This window comes from Equus quagga, chromosome 11 (genome assembly GCF_021613505.1).
Source record: "Equus quagga isolate Etosha38 chromosome 11, UCLA_HA_Equagga_1.0, whole genome shotgun sequence".
Lineage (NCBI taxonomy): Eukaryota > Metazoa > Chordata > Mammalia > Perissodactyla > Equidae > Equus > Equus quagga.
The window spans coordinates 113,911,733-113,936,584 of record NC_060277.1 but is presented as its reverse complement, the minus strand read 5'-3'; the positions used below and the strand labels follow the sequence as shown (position 1 = coordinate 113,936,584).

Genomic DNA, 24,852 nt, shown 5'->3' with positions numbered 1-24,852 from the left:
CAGGAAGCTGGGAGCAGATAGGCTAGCTGGTTCTGGCTCAGGGTCTCTCATGAAGTTGCACTCAAGATGACGGCCAGGGCTGTGGGCATCTGAAGGCTGGACCATGGCTGGAGGGTGCACTTGCAAGATGGCTCCCTCACATGGTGAATTCCAGGTGGGCTCAGTTCCCTGCCATGTGGACTGCACAGAGCACCTTATGACATGGCAGCTGACTCCCCTCAAAGTGAACGACGAGAGAGAAGGAGAAAGAGGACATCATCAAGACAAAAGTCCCAATGTGTTTTATGGTCTAGTATCAGAAGTGACACACCCTCACTCCTGCACCTCCACTGGTCACACAGACCGATCTGATTCGATCTGGCCAGAGGACTACACAAATCCCAGGAGGCATGGATCACTGGGGGCCATCTTTGAGGCTGGCTACCAAAGGCTCCAAGAAAAAATAAATTCATAAATGGCCTAATTGTTTTACCCCCTGAAGAAGATTAGCCCTGAGCTAACACCTGCCACCAATCCTCCTCATTTTGCTGAGGAAGACTTGCCCTGAGCTAAGATCCGTGTCCATCTTCCTCTACTTTATACGTGGGATGCCTGCCACAGCATGGCTTGCCAAGCGGCGCCATGTCCACACCCGGGATCCGAACCGGTGAACCCCGGGCCGCCGAAGCGGAACACTCGCACTTAACCACTGCGCCACGGGGCCAGCCCCTTGCCTAATGTTTTTAACGCACCAAAAAGAGATTTATCTTTTCATTGCAGAGTTTGGGGATAAATAAGTAATGGGTACAAAGAAAATAAATCAAACCCAAAACATGAGGCAATTATTAAGTCCAGGAAAAACAGGAGGCTGTACAAGAAAGGAGATGTAATTACCATGTGTTACTCAGCTGTGAATAGTATGTGTAAAGAAATAATGCATACACGGAATTCTGATTCAACCAAAATGAGAAGACGAGTAGAAGGAAAGAGTGTGTGTGTGTGTGTGTGTGTGAGGGGCTGTGTGTGAAGGAACAAACTCAATCCCCACAGCAGGAAGTCAGTGGATAATTTCTAAACCTGGAAAAAAAAAAAAACAACATTAGCATGTTATGTAGAATACCAAAAAAAAAAAAAAAAAAAAAAAAAAAACCCAAAAAACAAAACCACACCAAATTAAAACAACACAATTTTGCCTCTGAGAAGGGGAAATCAGGAAAGGAGGGGGTGGGTGGGTAAGGAGCTGCTGGTTTCTCATTACAAGTCTTACAGAATTATTTGATTATTTAAACCAGGTACCTTTATGACTTTGATAAAAAACACAAGTGAAATTTAATTAACTAAAAATCAAAAACACCCTGCTTGCTCCCCACTTGCAGCTCTCCATCAGGCCCTGCAAGCCAGGGGCAGGCCTAGGGAACTGTTTCCTCCTCCAGGGCAGGACCCTCTGCGTCCTGGAGTCCAGGTCTTCCTCCCCTGCCCAACCGTGGCCCTCCTGGGAAGCTCTAAGTCTGGTGGCCTGTCTGTCTCGGCTGCCTCCCTCCCCCACTGGCCGCCTCCCACCTTTCTTCTCCCCATCTGGTGGGGAGGAACCAGGCAGGGGGGACCAGCCCTGCCCACAAGCAACAGCCGTGCCCTGGCCCTTCTGGTCTGTACTCCCTGCCCTGCCCCCAGTACTGCCCGTGGTGGTAGGAAACTTCAAGAAGTTGCTCCTGCTTCCCGGGAGGTGAACTGGGGACAGCGGGCCATGCTCCATCACTTCCAAGACACCTCGCCTAATTACCCAGCGTGCTATTCATTTGGACGTCAGCGCTGCCGCATGCCTGTGCCTTTAATTAATAATTTGGTAAAACTCCATGCAGAGCCTGGCCTGGGCAGTGCAGCAGGGACTGCTGGGCTGGGCCAAATCTGGGTGGGTGAGGCTGGTGAGGACCCCCTGCCCCGCTGCCAGCAAGCACAGAGGCCTTGGGCTGGAACCCAGGGCCCTGGGTTCTTGTCCCCAACTGTTCCCATCAGGCCACAGAGCCCGAGGTGAAGCCCCTTCAGGGACCCTTCCAGGAGAGGGCAGGAAAACAGACCCAGAGGGGTGCACATGCACCAGTGACAGGGGCCTGAGTCGGGGAGCTGTCTTCCCTAAAGCCTGGGCTGGCCTTCAGGTCCTGGAGGGTTGGGAGCCCAGGAGCCTAGGGGGAGGGGGGAGGTGTGGTTGAAAGGGCAGAGGAGCTGGGCTCAGACCCAGGCTCAAACAGGCCAATGCCTGTGGCCAGAGAGTGGGCGGCAGGGGAGGGGTCCTTGGGACAACTAGGACCATGCTGGGCATCCTCCCTGGACCTGATCATAAAGAGCCACATCCAGCCCTGCATATCTCCAGTCCTGGTGGCCTCAAGAGAGGGGAGGGTGGGCAGGCTGGGGTCTCTGAGGCCTGGAATCCTGACGTGCCTGGTGTGACCTGCAATGGCCAGGCCAACCACCTTGTGGGAGCCTCTCTCACTCCCAGTCCCTGGGCAGGGTGGGGACCTGAGGAATGGGCGCAGAGGCTGCTGGGTTAACAGGAAAATCTATTTGGATCTGACTTGAGTGATGGAGTGGTTCAAGACTTATTCTTGGCTCTGGGGCGGGCTGTGGTCTGCAGAGATGGATATCATCTTGGCCCTATTTTCAAGGTTCTGCAGGAGGGAGCCAAGACACCACGGCACTTAGGGCCCCCACACGCCCTTCTGTGCTGGGGTGAGGGAGCAGAGCAGAGCCCCTGGGGGTGAGGGATGGAGGTCAGCAGGACGTACGTACCACCTCGAAGTCCCCTCTCCACTCCTCACACCCTCTGCTTTCCAGGTCTCTCTTGAATGACCCTGCCCAGCAGGTTTCCAGGCCTGACCTCGGCCCCCTCCAGCTGCTTCTGCACCCTCCCACCACCCTGCCACGTCCCCTCTACAGGAACCCCTAGGCTGGCCCACTCCCAGACCCTGACCCTTGCAGCACACTCCCCAAAGCCTGGCCTCCACGGAGAAGCTCTGGGCTGTATCCATGCCCACTACCCTGGGGTGGGCCAGGGCTCTCAGCAACCTGCTGAAACGCTCTCTCTCCATCTCATCTCTGATATGGCCTTGGTGTGGCCATTAGACAGGCCGAGGGGCCCATGGCACTCCACGCTGCTGTGGGTTCTCTTCCTTGAGGCTGCAGCTGAAACTCCAGTTCCTTTAAAGCTCAGACCCTCTCCCCCCAGCCCTCCCTGCCAGGCTTAACCCCCAGCTCAGCCGGCCCAGGGCTATACTCTGCCTCTGATGTCCTCCAACTGGTTCCTGGAACCCCGCTCCCCTGAGGTCAGACCCTCAGCTGAGGATCTAGGGGGGCCACAATTAGTTTCTGATGGCGTGGGCTTTGCACCTTTGGGGGCCTGTCTGCTTGAGGAGAGCCAGAAGCACTTGAAGGCAGATGTGGATTGAGCCCCGTCCCTCTGTGACTCCCGCAGGGGACTCCGCCCTCCCCCTCTACCAAGGCTGAGCTAAGGTCACTGCTGGGGCATCTTGGGGGCGGGGAGAGGGCTCCTTAGAAACCACTCACAACAGACTGACCCAAAAAAGAAGATTCAAATTACTAAAGTCAGGAGTGAAGGTGGAGATGCTACCACCAACTTTGCAGAAATGGAAAGAAAACGTCATGAACAACTGTATGCCAACACTTTAGATACTGTGGGAGAAATGGACAAACTCCTAGAAACACACAAACTACCAACTGTTTCAAGAATAAATAGAAAATCTTCATAGACTACAAAGAAAGAGACTGAATCAGTAACCAAAACCCGCTCAACAAAGAAAAGTGCAGGCCCGGACAGCTCCCCTGGTGAATGCTACCTCAGGTTTACACAAGGATCAACACCAATCCTGCTCAAAGTCTTCCGAAAAAAAGAAGAGGAGGGAACACTTCCTCACTATTCTGTGAGGCCAATATTACCCTGATATCAAAGCCAGACAAAGACATCACAAGAAAAAAAAGACTACAGACCAATATCCCTTATGAATATACACGTAAGAAACCTCAACAAAATATGAGCAAATTGAATTCATCAGCATAGTAAAAGGATTATACACCATAACCAAGTGGGATTTATTCCAGAAATGCAAGAGTGGCTCACCATATGAAAACCAATGTAATACACCACACTAACAGAGTGAAGGAAAACGATCATTTCAATAGGTACAGAAAAAGCATTTGACAAATCCAACACCCTTTCATGATAAAACAGAGAGAAACTAGGAATAGAAGGGAACTCCTTCAACCTGTCAAAGGGCGTCTATAAAACCCCACACTCATATCATACTCATCATGAGAGACTGAGAGCTTTCCCCCGAAGATCAGGGACAAGACAAGGATGTCCGCTCTTCCCACTTCTACCTGACATAGTACTGGAGGTTCTAGCCAGTGAAATCAGGCAAAGAAAAGAAATAAAAGGCATCCAGATTGGAAAGGAAGAAGTTAAACTATCTCTGTTTGATATGACATGATCTTGCATAGAGAAATAAAGTACACACCCATACATACCCACACACACAATTAGAACTAATAAACGAGTACAGCAAAGTTGCAGGACACAAGATACAAAAATCAATTGTATTTCTGTACACTAGCAACAAAAACGAAATTAATGAAACAATCCCATTTATAAAAGCATCAAAAAAGAATAAAACACTTAGGAATAAATTTAGCCAAAAGAAGTATAAGGCTTGTACGTTGAAAACTACAACAGCTTGTTGAAAGAAATGAAAGATCTAAATAAATGAAAAGACACTCCATGTTCAGTGACTGGAAGACCTTATGTTACGATAGCGATGCTCCCCAAATTGATCAGTGCAACTCCTATCAAAACTCCAACTGCTTTTTTTGCAGAAATGGACAAGCTGGTTCTAAAGTTCACATGGAATTGCAAGGGACCCCAAACAGCCATATACAAAAACTAAGTCAAAATGGGTCAAAGATCTAAATGTAAGAGCTGAAACTATAAAACTTTTAGAAGGAAACATAGGAGGAAATCTTTATGACCTTGGATTAGGCAATGGTTTCCTAAGTATGACACCAAAAGCATAGCAACAAACGAAAAATTGGCAAATTGGACTGCATCAAATTTAAAAACTTTCCTGCATCAAAGGATGCTATCAAGAAAATGAAAAGACAACCCACGGAGTGGGAGAACATATCTGAAAAGTGTATCACTGAAAAGGGTCTGGTATCTAGAACACAGAACTGCTACAGCTCAAAAACCAAAAGACAAACCACCCAACTTGCAAAAGGGCAAAGGACTTGAGCAGACGCTTCTCACAAGACGATGGACAAATGGCCAAGAGGCGCATGAAAAGGTGCTCGGCATCATTAGTTACTAAGGAAATGCAAATCAAAACCACAAAAAGATACCATGTCACCCCTACTAGGATGGCCAGAATCAAAGAGACGGACAATACAAGTGTTGGTGAGGATGCGAAGAAATTAGAACCCTGTGTGTGGCTGGTGGGGTTCTGTGAAAAGTAGAGCCACTGAGGAAAACAGTATGGCTATTGCTCAAAAAGTTAAACAGAGCTACCATATGAGCCAGCACTTCCACACCTGGGTACAGACCCAAGAGAACTGAAAACCTAAGTTCATACAGAAATTTGCACATCAAAGTTCACAGCAGCACTACTCCTAATAGCCCCAAACAGAACCACCCCAATCCACCAATAGACGATGGATAACAAAGTACGCCCCTCCACACCACGGAATATTATGTGGCCGTAAAAAGAAGTGAAGTACTGACACAGGCTACCACACGGCTGAACCTTGCAAACCCCGCGCTAAGGAAAGAAGCCAACACGAAGGCCACACACCATGCGGCTCCGTTCGTATGAGGTCCCCAGAATCAGCAAGTCCACAGAGACAGAAAGCCAGTGAGTGGTTTCGAGGAGCTGGTGGGAGGGGAGAAGGGAGAGTGACCACTAACGGGGACGGGGCTTCCCTGTGGGGTGATGAAAGAGTTCTGGAACTACATAGTAGTGACAGTTGCACAAGATTCTCAATATACTAAAAACCTATTAATTGTACACTTAAACTACTCAGGTAAGTTGTCTGCATCCAGGCTCTAGCCTGCTCCTCACTGAGGGGGAGGGGACAAGAGGGATGGGGGAACCCCCTGCAGCAGGTCATGCCCTCAGTCTGGAAGGTCCATCTGACCCCTGTGTCACTGAGGAACCGCTGTCTCTAAGCAGAGCCCCACTCCCACCACAGTATGAGACCATGGCCATTTCTGTGCATCCCTTAGAGAGAAGTGGGTCCCCGCGAGCTGGTGCTGCGGACGTTACCCAGAGCCTCCCAGCACTCCTGGGAAGTTTTCCTGTAGCCTGGGCGTGGGGCGGGTGGGCAGCAGGGTCCTGCCTGTGCAGCCCTCACAGGACCTGTGTCCTGGAGCTTGGGGTGGCGTGAGGAGCCTGGGGGAAGACGAAGACTCCTTTACCTTCCTGCTTCTTCTTGTCACCAGTTAGCATGGCCTGGCAAACCTACAGCCATGAACTCTGGCCTCTGTGGCCCCACTCCTCTAAACGTGTCACTTCCCTTGTCAAGGACTAACTGTGTCAGGCCCCAGGCCACATCCATTCGACACAGGGCGCAGCTGTCTGGTGAAGCAGGATGGGCATCATCCCCATGGTAGGCTCCCAGCTTTGCCCAGAGCCAGTCAGTACAGGGCAGTCTGGCCCACCCAGCTCTGCCTGCCTTCCATCCTGTGCTCCCAATTCCCCCACCCCCTGGTCCTGATGAGCTCTGGGCAGGGAAAGAGCTGGAAGAAGTTAGGAGGGCAGTGGCTGTGGAACACCAGGCAGGGAGGGCCAAGAGCTTTGTTGGGGATGCTGGCAGGACCTGCACAGGGAGCAGGCTGGGGCTGAGTCTCCTGAGGGCCCTTGGCCTGGCCACCCTGGGCACAGCAACCTGGGCCCCAGGCTTGGGGCACACCTGGGGTGGCTCGGTGCCCTTGGGCTCAGGAGGTGAGTAGGAAGAGGCAGCTGCTGCCTGCAGCCCCAGCCAAGTGCCACTGCTTCCCCTGCCCATGGGCACTTTGGGGATGGGCTGAAATCTGGGCACTGCTGGAGCCACATGGAGCCAGCACCTCCCCTGCTCAGAGCCCCACACCCTGCTCCGGGCAAGGCCAGCCCATCCCGTCCTCCCCGTCCTGCTTTGGCCCTTTCCTCCCAGGGCCACGCACCTGCCTCACCCGCACCTCACTGGGTCTGGGGACGAGTATGGGGGGTGCCTAAGCCCCGGCTCCAGGGTGAGAATGGTGCAGCACTACTAGCTCTTGCCCCCTCCCTTGTGGCCCCCAGGCCATGGCTGCGCTTAGTCGAGATGTGACCCCCAGGCCTGCTTGTGCCCGGTGACCATCAGGGGTTTTAGGAAGATGGCCCTGCGCTCCCTCACAACTCAGACAGGGCTCCACAGGACAGATGCTGGGTGGCCAGGCTGTCCCTCCCCCGACCACTGTCTCATTCTGGGGCCCAGCTTGCTGCTGGACTCCAACCCTTCCTTCGCTTACTGGGAACTGTGTGTCCACTGCCAGGAAAGCCACTTTCTGCATATTCTCACACTTAATCCCATCCAAAGCTGACGAAGCAGGTGTTTACACTCCTGGGAGAAAACAGGTTCTGACCAGGAGGACCTGCTCTCAGAGCTCCATCGGATGCTGCGTTCCCCCTTCTCTCCCAAGAGCCAGACGTGTGTGTCTCGGTCCTGGGGCACCACAGCACCACAGGTGCGCAGAGGTGAGCCGAAAACCACAGGGGCTGCGGTGCAGGGTCTAAAGCCACAGGCACAGCATCTGGGAGCCAGGGGTGGGCTGGCAGACGGCCCAGGGCCAGCTGAGGAGGAGGGGGAGCCGAGGCCCCCACTGCAGCCCCGGCTGTGATGAACAGGGGCTTTCTCAGTCCCAGGACTGGGAGGAGAGTGTAAACTGAGGTGAGACAGGAGCAGAGGTGCCAGGGCGGACCTCTGGGGAGGCGGCATGAGCAGGACTGGAGGTCAGAACCTGGGTCAGCCCTTCCCACCTACAGGAGTTCCCTCAAAGGCACCTATGGAACATGCTGGAACCGGCTCACCCCGGTGGGCCATCGAGTGGAGCCCAGAGCCACCTGGGTGGCTCCGCTTCCTACTGAAATGTCCTAAATAGGGGCCACTGCCATCAAGTGGGCCAGGCCCCCCAGGCTCAGCCTCCCCACAGCCCCCACTTGCGGCCCCGCCTCACAAGGGGGCTTCAGGAGGAGGGAAAGGGGACAGAACCCTGCCGGCCCAAACGACAGACTACCTGGCTCACCTGTCCCCTTTGCCTCTCCGAGGGGTCCGGGCCCCACAGGAGAGCTCACTTCTCATCATGAACAAAAGGAGAGATACCAGAGGGGGCATGGAGAGCACGCTGAGACCGGGGCCTCCCTCCGCCCCAAGCTGTCAAACCATGATGACCAGCTCCTTCTTGAGAGGCACAATGAAAGGCAAGAGCGGCCTCCACAGGTTTCTTCATGCCTCTCAGCAGATTCCAGAGTCCTCAGGGAGACTGTGGGTGTGGGGCGAGCTGGTAGGTGGAAGGCTGGGGGTGCTGGGGGTGCCCCGGACCTGTGGGCCATGCTCCTCACCCTCGGCCTCTCAGCTGCGCCTTCCAGCCCACACTGAGAGGGAAGTGGTGGCCAGAGGCCGGAGTTGGCGCGCGGCAGAGCTGCTGTGCCGCAGCGGAGACTTCTGAGGCTGGGCCTCTTGGGCAGGAAGCTGGCAGGGGAGGGCGCTGTGCTCGCAGGATCTGGGGAGAGCTCTGAGCACTCAAACCCACTGGGGACACGGTCTCCACCAGCTTCCCAGATGGGGCTGCCCACCCTCAGGGCCCCTGGCCAGGGCTGCAGGGCCTGACACCCAGCCCCTCAGTCTGGCACCACACTGCCCGTGTGTACCCCCCACTCTTGGGCCTCTCCAGGCTGAGGTGATGCTCTTCTCCTCTTCCTCCCAGCCCTGGTGTGTGCCAGCAGCAGGCAGGTGGAAGGTGGGCAGGGCAGCCAGGGGCTGAGCGCGACACCGGCCACCTCAGCTTGGATCCCTCCCAGGTCAGGCAGAGGTGGTTCAGTGTGGGGGGGGGGGGGGGGGGGGGGGGGGGGGGTGGCGGTTTACAAAAGAACAAAAGCAAAAGCAGAAAAAGCCGCGGCGCGTGTACTGGAAGGAGAAATGGCCCAGGAGGAGCTGTAGACGGACCTGCAGTTGGCATTCGCAAGCCCACCTGGTACTTTCAGGAAAAAACAAAAACACCCAAAAGAAACCCATGAACCCTCAATCCCCTTCCCATGCTCCCAGGAAATCATCTCACACGCTCGCCGGGTCTGCCGCTCTGCTCTGTGAGCAACGCCTTCCGCTGAGCTCTCTCGGGGCTGGCCCAGCCCTCGTGACCAACGGTGCAGCGGGAGGGGCAGCCACTCCAGTGGGCTGCGTGCCATGTGCTCAGGGCCTGGCACCCCATCTGCTGTTGTGGGGGCGATTCCCCCAGGGCCAGTTACTGCTCCGAAGCTGGAGGGGGCGGCAGGCAGCCTGAGAGTTTTCATGGTGTTGTCCAGCTCCGTCCCCAGCCCACACCCTACTGTTCCTGGGCGACTGGGTCTGGGGCTTTCTGGTGCGTTCTGGGGCCTGCGCTGTGGGCCTCAGGGGGCCTGCCCTCACTTGCAGGCTCTTCTGAGCCCTCCTTGGGGCATGCCTTTGGCCTCTGTGCCTTCTGGTTCCTGGTAATGACATCGAGAAGGGGCAGCATCAAATGCCAGAACCAGCCCGGAGCCCCCCTCGTTCCCCGGATGGTGCCCAGAAGCTGCTGCTGATCTGGATCCTCAGGCCCCACATGCACTCAAGCTGGCCAGCCCCACCCCAGGGAGAGCTCAGGGGTCCCAGTGCACCTTCCCCCAGTTCTCAAAGCAGCTTAGCCAGGCCTAGACTAGCCTGAGACTCAGAGGGAAGAGAAGCAGAAAGGAAGTGCCCACAGTGACTCCTGGTGGAGACGGCAGGGCCCATTCCCAGCCTGGGGGTTGGAGGCCAGGCTTGGAACCCAAACTGCCAACTGAAACCTCTCTGCCGCTCATCTGTGCTCTGTGCCTCAGTTTCCTCATCTGTGAAGTGGATTACAGCACCTGTCTTATGGAAAGGTGGTGTCAGCAGTAAATAACCAGGCACTCCTGGAGGCGACTCTCCGAGCTAGGTTCTCTCACGAGAATCGGGAGACAGGACTTACTGCGTCTGCCACGCAGACAAGGAAAGTGAGGCTGAGCGTGGAGGTGACACAGCTGGTCGTGCAGAGCCAGGAACAAACATGGTCCGTCTGCCTCCCATGCCCTTTGGAGCCCACACCTCCGTAGCTTACAGGTAAGTGGACCAAGGCAGGTGGGGGACAGCCCTAGTGGGTTTCTGGTTTCCACCGGACATGGAGTCCACACAGGCCGTTCAACTCTCCTGTCCTTTCAGCGACTCTGCACCCCCTGCCTGACCTGAGTGCAGTGCTGCAGAAGCGAGAGGCTCAGCCACCAGAAGTGGCCCATGTGGGCACCTCTGAGCTGACCCCTAACCAATGACCCAGCCTCCCCCAACGCTCACCTCTCTCGCCCTGGGGCGGGGGGCCCAGGGACTCCCAGGGTCCTGCGGATGTAGTCTCGGGAGCGGATATCAGCCTGAGGAGAGGGAGGGCTCAAGTAAGAGGTGGTGGCTGGGGTCCCGAGTTGGCCTCTGGACAAGCCGCCCTGACAGCCTGCTGGACAGCTCTAGCTCCCTCCTGAGAAAGCCCACGGAGGCAATGTCAGGCTGTTGCAGGCCCAGCCTTCAGGACAACGGCAGCAGCCCCAGAAGTGTGGAGGAGGCGGGATGCCTGGCCCTCTGGCCAAAGTCTTGTGACAGCAGGTCCCCAAAGGGCCTGAACGAACAGGGTGAGGTGGGAGTCCTGGTTCCCCTCCATGTTTCAACTGGAGCCACATGGTTTTCGTCAGGTTTACAGCTTGTGCTTCCTGTAGGTTTTGCCTGAGCCAAAGGATTCTCTGCTAAGACCCTCCTCCGCGAGGGCTCTCCGCAGCCCAGCTCGTCTGACCTCACTATTGGCTCATCTGTCTCCCTGACTAGCATCAGCTGCAACCCCTGCCCCCAGGGAAGTGTCTATGGAAACTTCTCCAAAGTCACTGGAAGGAAAGGGGGCTTGTAGGCCAGAGGGATCAGGGCAGACCCGCGGGGAGAGGCTCAGGCCCGAGCAGGAACCCCCTCCGGGGGCCTGGCTCAGGAAGGCCCCTGATCCCAGCTCAAATGGGCTTAGCCCGACAGCAGGTCGGACACACAGGACGTAACGGCTGAGCCCCCAGACAGCTGCTGCTTCAGCGTGAGCAGGCCAGTGTGCAGGGTGGGCGGTGGTACGTTCCGCTGGGAGGCACCCCATGAGGTGAGGCACAGCACCTCCCGCCTGCCCCTGCAGCTGACACCAGGGGTGTAGTAGGCCTGTGGCCAAGGGCCCCCTCACAGCCAGGGAGGGGGACCCACCGACGCCATGGAGAGAGGGAGCAAGCACCAACCCCCTTTCTCATCCTCTCCTAGGAGCTTCCAGGTAGAGTTAGGACGGAGAAGTGTTGACAGGCGAGCAGGCCAAGAAGATGGGCCGAGACACAGCCGGTGCTGCTGGACAGGGGCCTCGCCCCACCCCTGGAAGTGCCGGGGACTGTGGGCCCCTGGCTTTCCTCCCCTAGGCGTGCAGGCCCAGGAAGGCAGCAGCCTCTTCTCTGAGGCTGGATACATAGCCCCCGCCTGCCTTTGAGGTGCTCAAGGAGCTTCAGAGGCTACACCCTCACCTGCAAGGATGGGGCCAGTGCCCACTCTGGGGCAAAGTGAGGCGTGGAGGGGACAACAGGGACCTGACCCACTGTACCAGCACAACAGAGTCCCTGATTCTGAGGGCTTGGGGAGAGTTCTTGGGTTTTCTCCGCGAGGCTGCACAGGTGGGTGGGAATGGAGGAGGAAAGGCCGCCTAGGGGCCAGGACACACGTCACAGGCTTGAGAACACACACACTCATGAACCCAGCAGAGCCCTGCATGGGGAGAGAGGGAGGCTGAGGCTGGCGGCTGCTGAGCGAGTCCACTCTGAGAAGCCACCGGAGAGGCCTCGGCCCTTCACCGCCCTGAGGACAGCTGGCATCAGGGGCTGAGAGGCAGCCACGGGCAGCCTGCTGCTGCCATCTGGAGGCCGCCCTGCACACCAGCAGCCGGGGAAGGCCCCAGGCCCAGAGGAGGTGCCAGCATGGGCAGCATGGCAGTGGGGCTCCCCGGGGTGGGAGAAGCAGAGCCAGGGCCCTTGAGTTTTCCACTGGTGTCACCAGCTGGTGCTGAGCTGGGCAGAGTGGTTCTCGGGAGAGTCTGGCCTGTGGCCCCTCTGCTGGGTCACCTTGAACTGATGTAGCACAGGCGGGAGACGGGGAGCCCAAGGCACCAGGGAGATCTCTAGGCACTTTGCCCTCTTATCCCACAGCAGACCAGCACTTAGCCAGCAGCCCCGGCTCCAATGCTGGGCTGCAGAAAGCAGCGCCCCCGGTCCAGGTTGGCTCCCTGGCTCCTCCGAGCTGCACACAGGGCCTTTGCTTGTGAAGCCAAATCTGACAGGGCCCTGATTTAGGTGCTGGGTGCCTGGTGTGGCCACACCCTGAAGTCTCCCGATTGATGTCCCTGGTGCTGACACAAGCCTTCCTCAGGGCTGCCCAGCGGCCCTACAGGGCCCTCACCAGCCCAGGATGGCCACTCCCTTCCAGGACAGCTGGGCAGTCAGGCCCTGAGGGGCTGGCTGGGGGCTGGCAGGACACTTTGCCATCTCCGCTGATGTCACCTGAGTCTCCTGGTGACCCTGGTACTCAATACAGGAGACTGAGAGGCTGGGCGCAGGAGCACAGTGAACCCCAGGGCCCAGGCAGGGCAGAGCCCCAGGATGAGCTCCTGGGATCTCTGCATCCTCTGGTCTCTCTCTACCCCTCAGGGCCCAGCATGACCCAAGCAGGCTCTCCCATGAGTGCTGGTGCAAGGGAAGACTGGGTGGTGTGCTCCAATCCACCCACCCGGTGCCCACCCACCTGGCGCACCGGCTCTGGGATCCGGAACCTGCAGCAGCCAAGGGTCAGGCGCACGGCCGCCTCCAGGCTCATCTTGTGACCCACAGAGACATAGAGGGGCTTGGTGCTGTGGTCGTGGCTCTTCAGGGCCTGGAACAAGGAAGGCGAGGTCAGGGTGCCGGGGGGACAAGCCCTGAGGGCTAGAGGACAGAGATGTCCTGGTGGCAGGAGGGGGCTGAGGGGTACCTGCAGCCTCCTCGGGGCACCTTCCTGTTGCTCATCCTGGGTGCACGGAGGGGCAGGTGCAGCCCAGAGGCCCCCTCAGCACAGCTAGGGGTACAGGGCACACTCTGGGTCAGCCAGACGGGGAGAGGTGGATGGGGTCTGGGGCGTGTGCAAGGGCAAGTGTACATGGGTGCTGACTCAGGGCACTCCTGACTCTTGGCTGAAGGGCCTGCCATGGTGGGGCACAGGCCCCTGGCCACTCACCATGCCCAGGATGGTCCCAGAGCCTCCCATCAGAGGAAATGAGTCTCCTCTGGCCTGCAGAAGTCGTATCTGGAAAATGGGACAAAAGACTTGGAATATATCTTTTCTTGGTGAAGGGCTGAAGGCAGGGCTGTTCATTGATAAAATTCGAGCAGCCAAGGGGCAAGGAGAGGGAGGGGTGACCCTGCATGTGGCCACAGCCCAGACAAAGCCAACCAACCTGAAGGCCGTGCTCACAACCCACCCCATCCCATCCCAGCCCATCCCGAGTGGACCCGTGACCAGGGCACTGCCCGCTCTGACAAGGGCTCGGAGCTCGGCTCTCTCCTCCCTGTTCCATAGTGGAGAAAGCGGGTGCCTGCAGAAGAGGCAGCAGCCTGGCTAGCCACAGTGCTGGTGGGTGGAGGTGCCAGGCTGGGGGACATACAGGTGCCACTCTCAGGCCAATGGGCCAGAACCCATGCCAAGGCCACTTACTTCCTGCCACTTTCTCTCCTGCTAAGAATTTGGGCACATTTGATTCAACTCAAGAAACTTCTTTGGGGGGAGTGGGGATTAGCCCACTGAGTGGGTGCAGGGTCACCTGAGTTGGGTCTCAGGTCCCTGTCAACTAATAAACAATTGCTCCATGCAGACACCCGACTGCCCAGAGGAATGAGACAGATGTGATCTCTGTCCAGAGTCTGCTGTCCAGTGGGAAAGCCGGGAGTGTCACAGGCCCTCTCAAGTGGGGTATCTCATCCCCAGTGCCAGCTGCAGGGGCCCAGAGGTGGGACATGCGGGAAAAGGTGGGGCTGGGAAGCTCCCAGGTGGGCCGGGCGGCCCCTTGAGCAGGGCCTGGAGGCTGGGGGTAGGGAAGTACGGAGCATGGCACAGGCTCCTAACTGTCCTGTCCCCAGTAACCACTGGCCACGCCCCTAAGTGGGGCGCCCAGAGGCACAGAGGCCGGAGGGCCGGGAGAGTGAGCACACCCAGGAGGCCGGAGGGCACTCAGAAGGTCCTCCAGGAGGCTCCTGAGCCTCCCTCTGAGCCCCACCACCCACGGGGAACATACACGGTGTGCCAGAGAAAAGTGGGTCTTCCTCATGCCAGGTCAGGGATCCCAAACCCCAGGACGGGGAGGAGTGTCAGCAGGCAAGGGCCGGCCCAGAGCAGGGCAGTCTCCGGTGTCCTCCATCCCTGGGGCTGTCCCAGGTGCTTACGCCTGAGCCTGCATGCCCCCCCAGGCCCAGCCCTCACCTTCTCCTTGTGCTGGGCATTGTTCTCCAGCCCATCCACCTGCAGGAGTTTCTTGGCTACCCCAACGCACGGCAGGTCTGTGAGGACGCCGAGGTGACAGGCCACCCCGAAGCCTGCAAGGGCAGAGGAGGATGAGGCAGGGGCGGAGGGGCAGTGAGCCCAGCAGCCTAGAGAGGGCATGGCCACTGGGGGCAAACCAAGACCTCGCCGGGTTCCCCAAGTGAACAGACGCCTGTCGGCTGGCCGAGGCCGGGGGAGACAGTACCGAGCCCCAGCCTGACCTCTGCCCTGACTTCATGGGGGTCAGGCCGGGGTGGAGGACACCTCCTCCCCTCAGACAATATAGAGGCCTAACTAGTGTGTTCATGACACATCACCCCGTTTCTCCTTTCATTTTCTGGCACCTTCCATCCTCTTCTCTTTGTGGCCGCCGTCAGGCCTCTGTGTCTCTGTCCCCTACTCCCCCAACACACATACTCTGGGGCTCCTGCCAGGTGGTCCACATTGCAGTGACTGGGGGCCTAGCGCAGGACTGGCCTGCTGGCCTTGCATGAGCATCCAGGGTGGAACATGTCCACCCTCTGCCTCTGGATCCACAGGCTCCCAGGGTAGCAGACGAAAGGCCCAAAGCCACCCCTTCTTGGCTCCCTCTGCTCCCCTCCCTCCGGTTTGTATGTGAGGGTAGAACAGCTCCTCTCTCCCCCTCCGTGTGCCCCAGGCCAAAGTTCTCGTGGCCAGGAGGGAACAGGCTCCCAGGCATCACTGGGGAATGGGCACTCCTGTCTGTGCCTGTCTAGTTTCAGGTAAGGGTATGTCAGGGCGCAAGCCAGGCCGCTGGCGGGACAGGTCAGCTGAGCTCGAGGTCCTGTGACTTTTGGTGGCAGGTCCAAACTGGGTGGTGGCACCTGAGTTGGGCCAGTGCAGCGTGCTGGGAAAGGCCTAGGGGGCAGGCAGGAAAGAGGCAGGGGTGAAGAGAAGCAGGGGTTCTTTATTGGTGAGGTCCTTATAAGGAAATTGAGGCCAGAAAGGAGCTGTCAGAGCCAGGCTGGCGGCAGAGGGCCTGGGGTAGGGGCACAGCGTTCTGTGAGGGGCCCGGGTCAGAACCACCCCCTCCTTTGGTCTCTTTCCCATAGCCCTCCCGGGCCCTGTCTCTTGGGAGCAGGAATACCTCGGTGGTGGAGCACCCCATTTCCATCCACGAGAAGCACCTGGAAGAGCCAAAAGACAAAGTCACAGTCAGCTGAACTGCCCCTCACCCAACAGGCCGGGGTGTCCAGGAGCAGGAGGAGGGGTGGGACCGCCACTTCCAGGTTCCAGCTTTTTGGAAAGCCTATCCCTCTCCTCAAGGCAAAAGGACATCTTCTCCAGGAAGTTCACGAGGCTTGGGTGGCGGTGGCCTGCAGAGGCCTTCCCTCCCCGAGTAGGGGTACCTGCCTGGGGCATGAGGCACGGCTCCTTCTCCCGCAGTCGCCGCACCGCGTCCACCAGGAAGGGTACCTCTCGGAAGGCCAGGAAGCCCGACACGTAGGGGGCCGTCAGGCTCACCATGCGGCAGTCCTCATACACCACCTGCCACCAGGCACCCAGGTCATGGCAGGGCCACCTGCCTCCCCTGCCACCTGCCTTTGTGCACCCCCTCAGCCCTTCACCCTTCAATCCTTTCCAACGCTAACTCCCTCTCCATCTCCCAGGCCCACCCCTCATCCTACTTCCTGCCTCACCTACCTGGGAGGCAAAAGGACAAGGTGACCCGCCCTGCAAATCGGCAGCAGGGTTCAACCTGCTGACATGTAAAGGTGCTGGCCACCCTCGTCTGTCCCAGGCTGCCTCCTTTGTAAATTAGAGCTGACGCCCCCCCTCCCCGCCCCGTGCCCCAGCTCTGGGCTGTTCAGAGGCTCAAAAAAGACAAAGCGCAAGAAGCACTTGAGTGGAGTGTGATGGGAAACAGGACACCAGGATGCCGTGGTTTTACATTAGAAGGGGCCTCCAGGAAGAAAAGGACAGGTCTTCATAGAGGTTACATAGCAAGAAAGGCAGCCCCAGGCTTACAAAAAGAGATTTCGAATAATGCAGAAAGGGACAGGCATGATCTCAGAGCTAGACAGCCTGAAAGAGAACAGGGCTCCCATGGATGGGAGAGTCTAAAAAGGAAACTGCTGCGGCTGCGACTGTGAATAATCCCAGAGAGAAGGGGAGATGCCACGGCGTGCTGGAGCCCCCGGGACATCGGTGAGGCGCTAGAGGGCCTTGTGCAAACTGGGAGGAAAGGAGGACAAGGGCCTGAGGGACGAAGTCTGCAGGCAGGGGTCTGGATGGGCTGGGCTGCCTGGAACCGCCGGGGACCCGGAGAGTTTTTACACCTGCCTCCCTTTCTCTGGGCTTCTCTGGCAGAGACTGGTCTTCAAACTGAAAAGTCCCTAACACCGCAGGGAAGAGGGTGGCCCTGCCTGCACTTGATTAGAACGGTAAGGGACCGGCTCAGAGCACAGTGACGGCAGCCTGGGGTCCCTCAGAGTCAGACCGGCCTGAGATGGAGACGTGTTTCCCACTAGGCACACATTCCCCAGAACCCTCAGACATCCTGGATTGCTACTGAACACCCCCAAACTCTTAGTGATAGCTTTCAAAATCACAGCTTCCACCCTCCCCTTGAAGCTGGGTCAAAACCACACGTCCCTAGGAGAAAGGATTACTCTCTATTAGCGTGGGGGCTTGTCCCGTCAACATTTTCATCAATGACTCAAAGGAAACTTATCAAACTGCCAATTACCCTAAGTGGGCAGGGTCCACTCAGATGACAGACCAGAGAACTGGATTCACAGTGAACCCAGCAGGGGGAGTGCCAAACCCCACAGACAGGATTTTTACAGGAACACACGTGAAGCTCAAATGTGCCCTGAGTTTTCACAGGATGACAGTGGCTGCTTACATCTGAAGCTCTCTGCACAAGCTCCAGAAACCAGAGATCCACAAGGAGATACCTCCCCCACACTCCATGCCCACGGCATAACCAGGAGACGAGCCCACTACAAACATCAGTGTGCACCTACGTGGGGAGATCAACAGCCCAGCCAGCAGAGCCAGCTCCAGGCACCGCACTGGGCAAAGGCCGGGATGGGGTGAGGGGGGGTGTGGCAGGTCCTAATGGTGGGGAAGCTGAGGGAATGAGACCCGGTGGGCAACCCTGGCCAGCAGGGACCGGAAGGAAAAGGCCTGGAAGTACATGGGGCCAATGGCAGCCTCCCTGGGAAGACGCTGCTTCTGGGGAGAAGCAGGTGAGCCGTGGGGGCTAGTGGTGCAGAGAGTGAGGCCAGAAGTGTAAGGTCCTTCGGAAACAAGAGTATCAAGGAATCGGAAGACACACTGTCTGTCTTCACCTCAGAAGAGGGCACCATTTATTGCAGCGACTACACTTCACTGTCCCTCATGATCTAAAAAATCCAATAAGCCATCCAAAGCCCTAGCCCTCCAATTATGTTTGAATACCGTTTAAAATGAACAGTGAACGGCTGCACAAAGCTCCTACAGGAATTCAGACGGCAATAATCAGAAGTCGTCAGCTGATGAAATGCTGCCCCCAACCAGTCATGCAGGAGAGGAAAGTTAACTATTGCTAAACTGACAGTAGACAGAGAAGAACACCCCAAGGCAGAAATTCAAAACTCAGGACAGAAGTGGGCAAAAAAACTGCAAAGACAGAAAACCCAGCAAACATATGACTGAAGAACAGAAACAAATTATGGAGCTGATCTAATAAACAGAACTAATACTTAAAACCACAATCCAAGAAGCTTTCCAAAAATAAAAGGAGCTCTGACCGCACGTATTGAAAGAGCCAACTGTGAACTCGGGCACACTGACCTGGACAGTCGATGCAAGATGTATCTCAATGAAAAAAAGAGTCAAGAAAACAGGCAGCAAACTGGACAAACCAGACTCCACAGTAAACAAGGCCCGATGGCAGCAGCGACTGTGACACAGAATCTCTGTGGGACCCTACCGGTCACAACACCAAACCACAGCAGCCTTCAGAGACAGACGCGGGCCACTGGGGACGTGCAGAGTGGAATGGGATTCAGGTGACTTTATGTGATTATGGTGATTTCTCTCAGGTGTGACAATGACACCACCCTTGTGTAGGAGAATGTCATGCTCAGGACAGGCCTGTTGATGTACTCAGGGGTGAGCTGTCACCACCTCTGGGAGGCACTCTCAAACCATTCAGTACACAAATGCAGAAAAAATACAACAAAACCAGCAAGAGTGGAATCTAAGCAGAGGGTACACAAGGGTTCTATGTATTAGTCTCGCAATTTTTCAGTAGGGTTACATATTTTCAAATAAAAAATCTGGGAAAAGAAAAAATCAATTGTGTATTTAGTGCGTGGGCATGAGGTGGACAGTCACGAATCTCTGTGAGGATTTGCAAATTTCCACCTAAGTCGACGACGCAGCGCCCCTAACAACTGATGCGTCTTAGGCGGCGTTCATGGAAACAATGTGTTAGGCCCACCAAACTCGGGCTGAACTACACTTGAGTAGTTCAATTCCGCGCGACAGATTAAAGACGGACCCTAGCAACTGCGGGCACATCAGAGGGGCAGCAGCAAGTGAAGGAGCTGGAGACCAGGTCACTGAGACTCAGGAAGGGGCAGACAAGACAGGAGAGCACACAGCTGTCTTCAGACAGCGGAAGCGATGACGCAGCAGGCGAGACAGTCTGTTCTGTGCTCTGCTGCCTGAAGGCAGAATCGATATCACAAACAAGTAAATTTCAGCTGTGTGTGGAAAAGAACATTCCAACCAGGTGTTCAACTGTGGAATGGGCTCCGCTGTGAGGCCATCACTTGTCAGGGATGCTGAGGAAAAGACTCCTGCTGCGTGAAAGGTGGACCAGTGATTCCCAGCCTGGCTTTGCTTCAGAGTCACAGGGAGGCTTGTTTAAAAAGGCAGATTTCCAGGCCACATACACCGGGAGATTTTTTTCTGTAAATAGGATGGGGCTCTGCAAGCTATATTTTTTTAAAACAACTCCATTGAGATACAATTTACTACCATAAAGTTCACTTGTTTGAAGTGTATTAATTCAACGTTTTTCATATTTACAGAGTTGTACAACCATCACCATAATCTAACTTTAGAATATTTTCATCATCCTCCAAATAAACCTTGTACCCATTGGCAGTCACTCCCCATCCACCCCACTCCCCAGCCCTCGCCAACCACGAATCTACTTTTTGCCTCTATGGATTTTCCCAGGGAATCTGCATTTCTAAATATACTCCTGCGCGACTCTAATGGTGCAGACCCATCGCAGGGCATTTAGGAGCCACTGGGCCAGACTCCTCCAAGATCCTTTCCTAGTCTAAGCTTCCATGGCACAGGACGACAAATGCTGACTACATCCAAAGAGCAGACACTTTGCTTGGTGCCGGGGTTACAAAAGAAATACATCACCCTGCCTCCAGAACCTACAGTCAGTGGGAAAGACAACGTAAACTGGTAACTTTAATCCGACATGAGAAGTGCTGTAATAGCACATGAATAAAATAGAGGCCTAGGACAGAGATGAGGGGGTGGTTAATTCTGCAGCTGGGGAAGGTACAGTGCGATAGGAATATGCGAACTGGGTCTTGAAATGTGCCAAGTCGTCCTAGGAATTAATAGTGGCTAACGTTTATCTATTGAGGGCTTACCATGTGCTTGTTATGCTTATTGCTTTCCATGCAGGATCTCATTTACTCCTCATCACAACTCTGAGTTGATATCAATACTGTCGTCACCATCCCCGTTACAAAAGAGGAAATGGGGGCCCAGAGAGGTTAAGTGGGGGTGGAAGAGCCCTGGTAGGAACCCCAGCAGTCTGGCTCCCGAGTCTGTGCCCCACCCTCAACGCCACTCTACAAATGGACCAGGGGCCCTCTGAGGGCAGGGGCTCTGATTCCTTCACCACCCTATATCCAGTTCTTAGCACACAGTAGGCACTCAGCACATGTTTACAGAATTTGACTAAAGAGGCCTTCCAAGCAAAGCACAAAGACATTGAAGCAGGAAGAGGCCGTCTTTGTGAGCAGGCAGAGGAGCAGGGGGGGCAAACGCTGCAGTGCAAAGGTTTCCTTGTCAAGCTCTTCTTTAGCCAATGCTTCCTGAGCTGTTGACTCCAAATGGATCGTGGGCATACTGTTCATTCACTGGCGCATCTATTCGAGTGTCTTCTATATGCCAGGCACTGAGCTAGGGCCAAGGCTACAATCAGTGGGCAAGACAACATGGTTCCTACCATCGTAGAGTTTACATTCTGGTAGGGGAGACAGACAGGCCAATTCCATTCCAGCATGATAAAGACGAAAGAAGGGCGCTGACAGCACCTCCTGGTCTTGCAGGATGAGGAAGCCCTTACTGGAGGACCTGAGACAAGTGAGAGCTAGCCAGGTGAAGAATATTCCAAGAGAGGCAACATCACCCCAAGGTCAGGCAGACAGAGACAGCTTGGTGCGTGTGAAGAGCCCAAAGTCCTCGGGAGCGGGAGTGGGGAGTGGGTGAGGAATGTGAGAGCTGGGCCTACAGCATTGCATTAAGCAGGGATCAGATCATGAAGGGCCTCTATGCCTCGTCAGTGAGTGTGACCTTTACCATGAGGTCACGGGATGGGCACTGAAGAGTCTTAAAAGTGGTCTAGGTGGTGATGTGGTCACATTTGCTTTTTAGGAAAATTGTTCTGCTGGTAGCATGGAGAAGGGACCATGAGGACAATCCTGGAGGGAGGGAGCCCAGTGAAGCTTCTGCTCGGCATCTACAGGAGAGGTGATGGTGCCACAGCCAGGGAAGGGGCAGCGGGGGTGCAGATAAGGAGACAGATTCCAGCAATATTTAGGAGGCAGGAAAAATGGAGCTAGTGTGTGACTGGAGGTGAGGTGCCCAGAAAGACAAAGACTCCAGCTTGGGCAACTTCAGGGTGCGCTGCTGCGGGTCACTGAGACGGGACCCCAAGATGACAATTGGCTTGAGGTAAAGATCATGAATTAATTCAAACTTAAGTCACAGAGTCTCCTTTAGTTTTTGCCCTTTCTCCTTTTTTCTTCAAAGGCTTCCCAATTTATTAACGAAATCTTACAAAAGGAGAAGCGAGGTTCTACCTTCGCAGTGTTCCCTGTCTCGGATCCCCGCATCTCTCACCAATGCACCCCGAGCCCGAGCGGGGCGCTCCTGGCCAGCGTCCCCCGAGGGTTAGTTACCTCGAGCTCAGGGTAGCTGAGCACCACCAAGGAGGCGCAGGCGCTGACACTGTCGCCCTTCACAAAGGAGACATCCACGCCCCCGACCCTCTGCAGGCCCGAGAAGGCGGGGTCCCGCTGCCACGCCTCCGTGTCCCGGTCCACCACGCGGGCCTTCAGCCGGGCTTGCTCCCTGAGGGCAGACACACGTCCAGCCGGCCGCTCCGCCCAGCTCCCCCACCCCGCGGACCCGCTGCGGCCCCCTACGCGGAGACCCAGGCCCAGGGGTGGGCACTCTTCTCGGGACCCCTCCCGGTCTCACCTCCTCCGACCCCGTGGCCCTTCCCGGTCTCACCCGCCTCCCCGGGAACCCCAGACCCGGCGCCGGAAGCGGGGGGCTGCTGACCCCGCGGACTACAACTCCCGAAGGTCCTTCCGCCCGCGCGCCGGAAGCAGCCCCGGGTCCCCGCGGCCTCAAAGCCAGGGTCAGGAGGTCGGAGGTTCACGGGGAGCCGCGTCGCTCCAGTCCCGGGGTCTTCCGTGTTCTCCGACCCCATTACCGTTTCCAGAGCGAGAAAGTTTCCTCCGCCGGCCGCCCTACCGCCTCCCGGGCCATGGCGCAGTCGCGTGCATCCCTTCCGGTGTTGTCACTTCCGGATGCGCCGCGCGCAGGCGCCGTACGACCTTCGTTGCCATGACGACGCTCGGTGGGGCCGATCGGGCCTGCCCGTCGGGCTTCGCAGACGCTGCCGCCTGGTGGCCGGAGGCCCCGCAGGGCACCTGCGCGCATCCAGCCGCGCCTCCTACGCCGCCCTCGGGAGGACGAGCAGCGCAGGGGAGCCGGGCCGCCGCCGTCCGCCGAGGGGCCGCAGCCGCCAGCCGCTCCGCGCCCGATGGACCGGCTGACCGAACCTGCCGGCCGCCGCCCCGGCCCCGGCCCGGCAGGCAGAGCCGGCCTTTCCCCGACCGCGCCAGGGGGGCCTGCGTGGAGGGAGGAAAGTTGTCCCCTCCTGCGGTCCTCGCGGGTCTGGAAATTCAGCTGACACAGATGGACGGGAGAGAAGCATGCACGTTTGCTGAACTTTTCCCTAGACGCGGAGGCTTCACCGGAGAATGAAGACCCGAAGACCGGAGCGGGAAGCTCTATACCTTTTAGAAAAAGAAACAATGAATTTGTGGAGAATTGGCAAGACGGAGGGGTCGTGAGCGGTGAAGGCCCGGCAGGGTTTGCTCATACGCCTCCCCGCCCTGCATTCCCCGACACTGGCCATATGGACGTCTCCCTTCCTCTTGGTACCGGGAGCGGACCTTCCACCTGGCGGATTCAGAGGGAGAGGCGGGCGAGCAGGTGACCTTCCTGCCTCCGCCGTGCTCTCAGACTCCTTCCGCTGACGATGTTCAGTGTGCCAAGGTGCCAGCCACATTTTGGGGCAGCGTGTCCCGAAGGCCGTCCCGGAGCATCTGCCGTTTACACGGCACCTTGACTCCGGTTTCAGTGGCCGTCTGAAGTGTTTGAGGGCAGGACACAGCCCTTAGCCCGGCAGACGCACAAATTCCGCCGGGTGGCTCTTGGGCAGAAAGCCTTACCCACCAGACCAAACACGGACTGGCTCTGGAACATTGGCTCTTCTTGGAGCTCCTCGATTTCGTGAATATTTGTCTCTTCGTTCTGGGCGTTGTGCTGGATGCTGGGATTACAGCTGGCTCAGGGTGTGACTGCACTTGTGCTAAGCGCTCCGGAGAGAATAATACTGGAGCCTACTTTAAACTGTAGGTGGGAAAGTCCTCTCTGAGGGGTGGTATTTAAGAGGTGACCTGAAGGGCGAGGAAGACAGAGCATTTCAGGTAAAGGGCACAGCATGTGTAAAGGTCCTGAGGTAGGAAGAGGTTGGTGCCTCTGCGGTGCTGAAGAGCAGCCAGCCAGGCCCACGTGCAGCAATTTCATCCGTGGTTTATATTCTCCCAGGGGAACTCAGAGAAGTATATGGATAAGTGATGTAGTCTGAATATAGATCTCAAGAGGAAAATATGGAAGACGAGGATTAGAGTTTGCGATTCAGGAAAGGCTTCTTACGGCATTTGACCACTGGGGGAGCCTTGAGAGATGGTGAGTTTTCAGCTGGGAGAGGGAATGGGGACCATTTCTTGAGCAGCCGTTGCACAGCAGGCACCACGCTCACATTTTTACCTGCACTGTGTGAAGGCAAGGAGGGCAGGTTGTTTTAGGATCTGGAAGTCCCGGGCCCTGTGCGGGTGCTCTGGCCAGGACCCTTGCCCTCTGGTCTCTCTGCTCCTGCCCTGGGTGGCTTCCCGAGATACTCCCACCTCCTCAGGAGGCAGGGTCCTGCTGTCCCCAGAATGCACTTCAGAGTCTGATGAGGCGTGAATTCTGCCAGCATTTTCTTTGTGGGGGAAAGCACTTTCCTGGTGTTTGTTTTTCCAGTTGGAAGCGGGATTCATAATGCTCGAGCATAAGCTTCATTAGTGACCAGAAGGGATTAGAAAATGCAGAAAGCAATATAAATGCGAATCGTGGCTTAGAGGGATTGTTATTCAGCTCCAGGCCTCAGGTTTCCTCCTTCCGCCTCCCATCTAGCCTCTCTCCAGGCCCAAGTGACAGAGCAACCGTACACTTAGCACCTATCCTATTAGGGCAGAGATGTGGTAGTGCACTGTCCACGCGGCTGGACGTGGGTGGCTTTACCCACCACGCAGGGCCCTTTGACCTGATGTTCTCTCTTTTTTTGGTGAGGAAGATTAGCCCTGAGCTAACATTTATTGCCAATCCTCCTCTTTTTGCTTGAGGAAGAGTGTCCCTGAGATAACATCTGTGCCAGTC

The 24,852-nt window shown here is 56.6% G+C and overlaps 1 protein-coding gene across 5 annotated transcripts; it reads right to left on the bottom strand.

Annotated features, from left to right (window-relative positions):
* Window positions 1-635: 635 nt before the first annotated feature.
* Window positions 636-24,841, bottom strand: ENDOV (endonuclease V). Of its 5 annotated transcripts, none has more exons than XR_006890730.1 (10): window positions 22,574-24,824; window positions 22,035-22,206; window positions 16,234-16,368; window positions 15,968-16,007; window positions 14,800-14,912; window positions 13,561-13,629; window positions 13,093-13,221; window positions 10,597-10,670; window positions 9,332-9,737; window positions 636-1,056 (listed from the first exon to the last, which is right to left on the bottom strand). XR_006890730.1 is itself a non-coding variant. In XM_046676702.1 (10 exons), the coding sequence occupies exons 1-10, from the start codon at window positions 22,801-22,803 to the stop codon at window positions 1,037-1,039; spliced, it is 1,041 nt and encodes a 346-aa protein (XP_046532658.1). In that variant the 5' UTR covers window positions 22,804-24,824; the 3' UTR covers window positions 640-1,036. The 5 variants fall into 5 exon arrangements, 4 of the variants coding, with proteins under 4 accessions (XP_046532658.1, XP_046532659.1, XP_046532657.1 ...); XM_046676702.1 differs by having other exon boundaries at window positions 640-1,056; window positions 9,679-9,737; XM_046676703.1 differs by lacking the exon at window positions 636-1,056 and having other exon boundaries at window positions 9,157-9,528; window positions 9,679-9,737.
* Between the last annotated feature and the right edge of the window lie 11 nt (window positions 24,842-24,852).